Source organism: Gobio gobio (assembly GCF_949357685.1).
Source record: "Gobio gobio genome assembly, chromosome: 18".
Classification (NCBI taxonomy): domain Eukaryota; kingdom Metazoa; phylum Chordata; class Actinopteri; order Cypriniformes; family Gobionidae; genus Gobio; species Gobio gobio.
Genome location: NC_137111.1, coordinates 21189358 through 21199541, shown reverse-complemented (window position 1 = coordinate 21199541; position 10184 = coordinate 21189358). Strand labels below are relative to the sequence as shown.

The window sequence follows — 10184 nt, the reverse complement described above, 5'->3', positions numbered from 1 at the left end:
ATCTTAAAGCACTAGTTACATGGGTCAAAAACAATGAAAACAATAACTTTTTTTGTACTTTTTTTGTATTTTAGCAGGACAGGAAAAAATATGAATTGGTCTCACTGGTTGTTTCTACATTATTTTGGCGTTTCAATGTGACAATATAAAAATATATTACAACTCGACTGACAGCACTAACATAAATAAATAAAACACACTCTCTTCTCAGTTTCATACACCCTTTCCATCTGATTTAAACAGCCTGATTACCAGATGACAGATATAGTTGGTTACAGTCAATTGTACATTTTCATTCATTACCATTCTAAATTATAATGAAATAAAACAGTATTGCCAGCAAAACTCATGTCTTAGAGATTTGTCTTTAATGATAAACAAAAATATATGCATTTATCTTCAAAAAGACTATTTGAATGCATGCAAAACAGGCACTATTGATGTTTAAAACACTGAGGTCCATGCATCTGTAATGTTTCAGAGTTTTCCATGCTAATCTCCAATATCACTGGCTATAAATGAAAACTCCATATAGGTTTGACAAGATCAGGCACTTATATATGCATAAAGCATTACAGACATGCATTAAAAAAGAGTTTGGGTTTTAATGTCACAAGGACAGTTTTAGGATTAAGATTTTCTTGGACATGCATAAGTGTGTGCTGTGCGTACAGACTATTTTTGGTAAGTAGGATTGGTCTCTTTCCATGCAATTACAATGAATGGGGATCGGAGCGTTCAAACTTCAAAATGGATTCACAAGCTCCAAGTCTTCTCAAACCATACAGTATCTTTGTGTGAGAAACAGACTGAAATCTATTCAATGATAATCTTCAGTGGTCTGTTAAGCATTTGTGATCGGATCATTTAGTTGCTGATTCAGATGAACTCGAGAACCAGATCAGTTCATTCAAATGAATAATTGACATTATTTATGTGAACTAGATCATTGAAGCAGATCGAGTGAAAGGATTCATTCGCTGATCAGATTTGCTCATAAACATGCAGAGTAGATCAATGTCGGATGTCAAATTTTTCAAAGAAATATAACATTTTGTCTCTTTGAAGCCTGACAGTGCCAGTCCTTATTCACTTCCATTACTGAAAAGAGTTCAACTCAACTTTTGTGATTCACAGAAGAATGATATACAGTTTGGAACATCATGAGGGTGAGTAAATAATGACTTTTGTGTGAACTATGCTTTAAGCATAGTTAAGTCATTTGCTGATATTGCTTATTCGGATATGGATAACTTAAAGGGATAGTTCACCCAAAAATGAAAATTAGCCCATGATTTAAGCACCCTCAAGCCATCCTAGGTGTATATGACATTCTTCTTTCAGACGAATACATACAGAGTTATATTAAAAATGTACTGGCTCTTCCAAGCATTATAATGGCAGTGAATGGAAGAATGTAGTGATGTAGCGAAAAGGCCTTGTGCACACTGGGACGATAATCGCACGAGCTTAACGCCAGCATTTTTTGATGCGTCTTTGTGTTCATACCCAAACGATTTTCACTACCGATGCGCTGAGTGAATGTGCAAATTCCCTCCCTGACAGTAGATACCACTTTTGATTTGATTGCAGATCAAATAGGATTCGATGGAAACTCACCATCGCCAAAAGCGCCAATCGGACAGTTTTTAACACGATGCGTCAAACCAAAAAAACAAACCCGTATTTTTTAAAACTGCCGTTAACTGTGATTTTTTTTACTGCCATTTTGCGCGTTGGTGTGCACACTCACATTGGCGCCCTTTGTTTAGTCACGAGGCGTTAAACGTCGGCGATAAGTGCGCGAGAATCGTCCCGGTGTTAACAAGCCTTAAGTGTTTTGAAATGCAAGAGGCGTTACACTTTCTGCGTAAGTTGAATACGGAAGGCGGTCTCGCGGAAGCTAGATATTTTATTTAATAAAGTTTTAAAAATGGATGTTTTCATTTTTCCATGTATCACTTCAGAAGGCCTTTATTAACCCCCCGGAGCCGTGTGGAGTACTTTTATAATGGATGGATGGGCTTCACATTTTGGGCTGCCATTCACTGCCATTATAAAGCTTGGATTAGCCATGACATTTTTTAATATTGAACAATATATAAAAATAAAATAATAACTCTGTATGTATTCGTCTGAAAGAAGAATGTAATATACACCTAGGATGGCATGAGGGTGAGTAAATTATGGGATAATTTTCATTTTTGGGTGAACTATCCCTTTAACTTGAGCATCCATTTTAACAGCAATATAAAAGTATCCTACCTTTTATCATAACACTGTCCAGAGCTAAAAATTATAGCATATTTGTTATGTAAAATGTAATAAAAAATGTAACATTTAATAAAAAGAAACAGCTTCAGTGTCACCCGTTGGTGAGCATGAATGAAAGTGCAGTTTTCACACTCATTTGGTCTTTCAAATCCTCACCAATTACCATCAACTTGTTCTGGTGTGGGTCTGAACTTGAGGCATTTAATCATTTCAAATGAATCCTCCATTCATTAAAATCACTAGGTGACAATCACTGTGGCTTGAGCAATAATGCGTTTTGATTGGTTGCTGCTGGGGTTAAAGAGAGTAGTCTATTTATTACGCTGTGATGTCATTTCCTGGTTACCAGATAAGAGTCTGTGTTAAGTACTCTCAGGGAGAAGAAGAGTGGTCTGACGTGGGTGTTTCTTTGTGCTTCCAAGATTTTCATAATTACATGCCTTATCTTTGTTTGATATCATTAAAAGTTGCTTGTTCATTCCCGTTTTTGTGGGTATTTTTGGCCTTGGCTGTTTCCGCCTTCCCAAAGGAATTTCCAGCTGAACACAGTTTGGTAAGTGTGAGTATATTTCTATCTCTATCCTCTAAGCCTCCAGTAGTGTGTGCCAGCGGCAGACCTGTTGGTTTCCGCTCTCCTTCATGTCCTGCCAGTGAAGAAGTTCTTCCTCGCCGCTGCTGTTCTGGCCCAGAGCCACCCAGCCAATCATCTCCTTGCGTTTCATATTCCGCCGATTGTAAATGGAGACCATTAATGTGACATCGGACAGTTGGAACAGCGCCACCTGGAAGACAAACGTCTCCTTGAAGACCGGATTCGGCTGACTGCGACGGATGGATGTCTTACAGCGGGATATCTCCTGTCCCATAGAGTTCAACAGAGTGAGCTTACCAAACGTATCTGAAAGAGAAAGACAGGTCACTGAATCTCTTTTCAATATGTTTACTGAATGAATATGCTCTTAATAATCTTGAATTATCATTTGAACATCAACCGTTCTGTGATTTATTCCATCTAGTTTTGGAGGCCCAATTTTTTTTTTGTAATAATGATTTGTCAATTGATTTATTTTGGATATTAAAAGCTTTATGTCTCTTTGTAATTGTTGGATTTTTTTTATTAAATCAATTAATTAATTCAATTATTTAGTAAATCATTTACATTACCATTCAAAAGTTTGGGGCCATAAGGTTTTTTCTTTTTCTTAAAAGATATTAATAATTGTATTCAGCAAAGACACATGTCAAATGTGACATTTATGTTAAAAAATATTATTTATTTCAAATAAATGCTCTTCTTTTAAACTTTCTATCCATCATATGTTCCTGATAAATGCATCACGGTTTCCACAAAAATATTAAGCAGTACACTTGTTTTCAACATTGATAATAATAAATGTTTATTACTAAATCAGCATACTTGAATGATTTCTGAATTATCATGCAGTGTTGGAAGTAATGCAAGCAACATGAGTTATGTAATCAGATTACTTTTTCAAGTAACTAATACAGTGATGTACTACTTTTAAATTTACAACAAAATATCTGAGTTACTTTTTCAAATAAATAAGTTACTTTGTTTTCCCATTTACTGACTGACAGCACTTCTGTCCCCATGTTGAGAGAAATCGTATTCTATAATTAAAACAGCGTAATGCAAACTCAGAATAGTACGCAAACCTAGAATAATTAAATATGTTAAATAATACAAAATGTACTTTATGTATTTAATCTCATTTTATTATCGAATTCAACCATGCTAATAAGCAAAAATGATCACATCACATTTGTGTTTCATTTTTTTGTTTTTATTACTGAAGTAAGAGTTTCTTCTCCTGCGTCCTATTCTTCTGCAATGCAGAATGGCAGCACAGCTGAAAGGTTTGTTTGAGCTGCACCCTCTACTGTACAGGCATGAATTTGCATTTCCTTCAGCGTGAAACTTATTCATATATTTTTTTTGTGTGAAAGGGCCTTTACATTTGCCTAAAATGGAGATTTTATTTATTTTTGTTATCAAAAAAACAAACAAGCAAGCTCAGCCCAGAAGAGAAAAAGTAATGCAAAAGTAACATAATGTATTACTTTCCATAAAAAGTAATTACTTTGCTAGTACAACCCTCTACAATGCGAGTAAATCACTCACCTATGCAAGTAAATCTTCACTCTGGGCGACTAAATAATATCTATCATTAGCCATTGGCTAATAAATTCTCGGATTTTACTCGCCTGTGTGTGTGTTAGAGGCTAAGAATAAGTTAAGCATAGATATATTTTCACTCGCTGAACACTGAAAGCGATAAAACGATCAGTCTATTTCAGTTCAGCTCAACGGATGCGGAGCGTGCCTGTATTTGACGTACTGTAAACTCTAGTGTGAAAGCACACAACTCGACGTCGCTTTGCCGAGAGCGCTGTGTTTCACACACACTCACTCACTCACTCACTCACTCACTCACTCACTCACTCACTCACTCACTCACTCACTCACTCACTCACTCACTCACTCACTCACTCACTCACTCACTCACTCACTCACTCACTCACTCACTCACTCACTCACACACTCACACACTCACACACTCACACACTCACACACTCACACACACACACACACGCGCAAAGAGATACCGTCTTAAATACCACGCAGAATCGACATGCGTCTTTATTGTTTTCCTGTCAAAACAACGGAGTTCATTCGGAATTATTCAGCTTTAAAGAACAAGCAGAAGATATGTCGGATTCTCCGGTAGTGGGCGGGACTAATACGCAAACAAATCAGTTCAAGTGAACGCAGACAACATGATTAATATTAATGAACCCATTAGCTCATCAATCCTTAGTGCGTTGTATATTGTTATTAGTAGTAGAATTAGTAGTAGTATTTTTATCTTATTAATAATTACTATTATCTATTACTATTATAATTTTTTACAGAAACACTGAATGACCAACAATATCTTAAGCACCACCACCAGTCCTAAGTTCAGTTAAAATATCAAATATGTATTCATATGTGTGTGTGTGTGTGTGTTGTGTGAGTATGCATGTGCGTATTTATATACACATAATAATTATACACAGAATACACACACATATTATGTAAACAAACTTTTATTTTGGATGCGGTTAATTGCGATTAATCGATTTGACAGCACTGATATAAATAAAATAGTATATCAGTCTGGCGAGTAAACAAAAAAAAATTCTAACCAATGGCGATTCTATTGCCAAGGTGTGCGTAGAGGGTTGTTAGTACTTATAAAGCACATTTTAATGCCTTATTCTGCATGACCATATTCTACATCCCTTAATTTAAACGCTACAAAAACGACCGTACTAACTATTAATACGCTATAAAGTAGGAGTTTATTGAGGCAAAAGTCGTAGTTAATAGTGAATATGTTACCTACTAGATTTATTGTATTTTTGATCAAATTAATTCAGCTTTGGTGAAAATAAGAGACATTTGAACGGTAGAATAGGTTGGTACGAACACAAATATTATTTTTCTTTTGAAGTAAACAGTTTCATTTAGACCCTTGGCTTAGGAAGATCACTAACATAACACCGTGACTCAGCATGAAAAACAGAGTGTGTCTGTCTGTGTATGCATGTGTGGTTTTCTCAGGTGGTAACGATACTCGGTTACTTAACGTAACCTCGGTTCTCTCTAGAAAAAGGAACGAGTATTGCGTAAGTTTCCTTACGCATCGGGAAAGTATTCTTTCTTCGAGATTTCTGAAAAACCCAAAATGATCCTTAATTTTGTAACATTGTCAACGCAGTGCGGCAGCCTGGCAGACCATAGCAGGCTATTCCAGCGTGCTATTGACTGCTCTGCTGGCAACTGCAGCAACCTATCGGTGAGCCCGCGTGACGTGGCGACCAATGAGGGCGCTTCGCACCCACCTGGCTTCATTTGCCTACAGGTGGGGCGTGGCCACGTGTATATAAGCGGGGCTCACGGGCTGCGTATTCGGTTTTCGTAGTTCTGAAGCGTAAAAGCCCGCGGGGCGCACGGCAAGGAACGCAATACTCGTTCCCTCTTCTAGAGAGAACCAAGGTTACGTTAAGTAACCGAGTATCGTTCTCTTACGAGAGGTTCTCTCGTATTGCGTAAGTTTCCTTACGCATTGGGAACACATTGTCAACGCCGTGCGCGCCTCGCGTACAGCATATGTATCCCAGGGAACCGGGGACCATAACAATGCTCGGGCAGGGTGGCCGGTAAGGAAAACGGGCCACCACATATACAGACACTTCATTCGAACTGACGGGTGGTTACAACGGGTGGTTACAACACCCTGTCCCATGAATCCTTCACCTGCCGGTCTCCTTCAAATTCGCCACACCTTGTCTCATGAATGAGGGAACGGCAACGCCGGTCGCCTTCAAATTCACAATATCTTGTTATATGAGTGAGGTAACGGCACCGCCGGTCACCTTCAAACTCACAACAGCTTGTCTCGTAAATGAGGGAACGGCACCGCCGGTCTCCTTCAAATTCACATAAGCCTAGTACCGAACTTACTACCAGTATGTGAGCTATGTCTGCGCAGAATCACTGGGCAGAACCAACAGCCCTATTGAACTGATAACACTTTCGCCTGTAAGGCAGGAACTTCCAGATTGTAAAATCTCACGAATGTAGACGGGGAGGCCCAGCCTGCCGCCATACAGATATCGTGGATGGAAATCCCTCTGGCCCAAGCCCACGAAGAGGCCATGCCTCTAGTGGAGTGTGCTCTGACACCTAGCGGGCACTGCAGATGTTTGGAAGCGTAAGCTGCTGCAATCGCGTCCACTATCCACCTGGACAGGGTCTGTTTCGAGGAGGCGAGACCTTTAGTGCGCCCTCCAAACGAAACAAATAGCTGCTCAGAGCGCCTGAAGGCGGCGGAGCGTGTGACGTAAACCATCAATGCCCTGACAGGGCAGAGGACATTGCCACCGTCCCCCTCATCGGATGCTGGCAGAGCCGAGAGGGAGACAATCTGCGCCCTGAAGGGAGTACCTATCGCTTTGGGGACATAACCATGCCTCGGCCTAAGAATGACCTTGGAGTCATTCGGGCCGAACCCCATACACGTCGGGCTCACTGAGAGCGCGTGTAGATCCCCCACGCGTTTTACTTAAGCCAGAGCTATCAGGAACGCGGTTTTTAGCGAAAGGAACCTTGGTTCCACAGTCTCGAGCGGTTCAAAGGGATGAGCCTTCAGGGCCTCTAGGACCAAGGCCAGATCCCATATAGGAACCGATGGGGGCCGCGGGGGATTCATCCGTCTGGCTCCTCTGAGGAAACGGATGATGAGCTCGTTCCTTCCTAGCGTGCTACCTAGCGTCGTCTGAGCGAACACTGCTATAGCCGCCACATACACTTTGAGCGTGGAAGGGGACCTGCCCAGTTCCAAAAGCTCCTGGAGGAAGGAGAGCACCCGCTGGACCCCACATTGCTGTGGGTCCAATCCCTTGGAAACACACCACTCAGTGAACACCGACCACTTACAACTATATAACCGCCTCGTCGAGGGGGCTCTAGAGTGTGAAATCGTGTTCATAACCCCTTCGGGCAGGTCAAAGGGTATCCGTTGGTCACCCATACATGCAGAGACCATCGCTCTGGATGGGGATGCCAAACTGACCCTCCTGCTTGAGAGAGGAGGTCTGCTCTCAGCGGAACTGGCCAGGGGGGTGAGTGCGACAGCTTCACCAGCTCTGGGTACCAAATCTGGTTCTCCCAGCGCGGCGCTATAAGGAGCACCGGGCGGCACGTCTCCCTGATTTTCGCTATGACCTGGGGCAATAGGGAAATCGGCGGGAAAGCATACAGCGGGAGGCTGGGCCAAGGTTGGGACAGCGCATCCTCGCTTTTGGACAGAAACCTCGGGCAGCGGGCGTTCTCTCTTGTTGCAAAGAGGTCGAGCTCCGCTCTGCCGAATAGGCGCCATACCAGCTGGACTGTCTGAGGGTGCAGGGACCATTCTCCTGGGAGAATGAGGCCCCTGGACAGCTTGTCCGGGCCCACATTGAGGTGGCCCGTTACGTGTGCAGCTCTCAGCGAGCGCAGCGAGCTGTGTGCCCACACGAGCAGGCGTTCTGTCAGATTGCCCAGACACCTGGACCTGACACCGCCCTGCCGGTTCACGTAGGACACTACTGTGGTATTGTCCGACCGGACCAATACGTGGTGTCCTCGTATAAGCGGGAGAAACTGCTTGAGCGTGTTCTCTACCGCTATCATCTCCAAATAGTATATGTGTAGGAGCTTTTCTCCGCTCGACCAGAGGCCCGAGGCCAATCTGCCCTCGAAAACGGCGTCCCAACCCGAGGTGGAGGCGTCCGTCGAGATGACCTTGCGGTGTGAGATGGCTCCCATCGTCACTCCCCGCTGGTACCAGTCGGCTACTAACCAGGGCTCTAGGGCTGAAACGCAGCCCTGAGTCACTCTGATCCTGAAGCCTCCGGACGCCCAGGCTCTGTGAGGCATCTGCGGGCGTTTAACCAGCATTGCAGCGGGCGCATGCGCATTAAGCCCAGCTGGAGCGCAGCTGCAGCTGAGGCCATACGTCCCAGCATCCTCTGAAAGAGCTTGAGAGGTGCGATTTTGCGCGGCCGGAAGTACGCAGCCATGCGCCGAACTTGGCGCGCACGTTGGGGTGACAGGCGGGCTGACATTGCCACAGTGTCCAGATTCAAACCCAGAAATGAGGTTGATTGCGTGGGCACTAATGAGCTCTTGGTCCAATTGACTGTGAGCCCCAGGCTGTCCAGATGGCTGAGCAGCATTGCCCTGTGGGCGAGGAGCTCGGCCTCTGACTGCGCCAGGATGAGCCAATCGTCCAGATAGTTCAATACTCGCATCCCTCGACTTCTCAGGGGAGCGAGGGCCGCGTCCATGCACTTCGTAAATGTACGGGGTGCTAGTGACAGGCCGAACGGAAGGACAGTGTATTGATAAGCCTGGCCGTCGAAGGCGAATCGTAAGAATGGCCTGTGACGCGGCGTTATCTTGATTTAAAAATATGCATCTTTTAAATCTAGGGAGATTAGCCAGTCTCTCAGGCGAATATGCGCGAGGATCTGCTTGGTCGTGAGCATCTTGAACGATCTTCTCATAAGAGCTTTGTTCAGACGCCTCAGATCCAGAATCGGTCTGAGCGACCCATCCCTTTTTGGCACGAGAAAATACCGGCTGTAAAAGCCTGACTCGCTCATAGAATGGGGAACCGGTTCTATAGCCCCTTTGCACAGCAGCGTGGCTATCTCTGCTTGAAGTAGATGTGCTACTTCCTCGCTCACTCTCGTCTCCGTACGCGCACAGAAGCGCGGAGGGCGGCGAGCGAACTGCAGAGTGTAGCCGTGCTTCACTGTTTTCAGCACCCATTCTGATACACCTGGAATGGCTTCCCACGCTCTCGCGTGTGCCACATGGGATAGAACGGCCTCCGGGCTCGAAACGCCACGCTTCGCGGGTTTGACGGCCTGTATAGGAGGGGCAGGCGCAGTGCGCGCGCTCTCTGTGCTGTGGGCCAGCCGATCGCTCGCGATGGCTGGCCGCCCTACACACTGTATCTCTGCCGCTTCGAGCGGGGAGTAGCTTGTGTGTGGCCCTACACTCATCGCTCCGGCCACCCTGGGCGGAGAACAAATGGTGTGTGGCGCGGCGCGTAGCGCCTGAGGCATAATGTTCGCGAAAATGTGTGAGTGCGTTTGAGCGGGCACAACTCTTACGCGTGGAACATGACCGGTTAAGAGTGGCTGTGTGACAGCGCGTGTGGTGGTTAGGCGTGGACGCAAACAAGCGGACACATGACCTAACTCTAGCACTCGAGCGGCCGGTGGCCGCTTTATGTGAGTGAGAGACACAGGGTTTATAGTGCTTGTGTGCAGGGGTGAACACAGAAAAGTGG

At 44.3% G+C, this 10184-nt stretch overlaps 1 protein-coding gene across 1 annotated transcript in view; it reads right to left on the bottom strand.

Moving 5' to 3' along the window:
• Positions 1 to 347: 347 nt before the first annotated feature.
• The window catches only part of syt16 (synaptotagmin XVI), a 40418-nt gene continuing 30581 nt past the window's right edge, over positions 348 to 10184 (bottom strand). Inside the window, exon 7 of the mRNA XM_079841934.1 lies at positions 348 to 3172. Coding sequence (XP_079698060.1) covers positions 2859 to 3172 — 314 coding nt within the window. The 3' untranslated portion in view covers positions 348 to 2858. The remainder of the gene's footprint in view (positions 3173 to 10184) is intronic.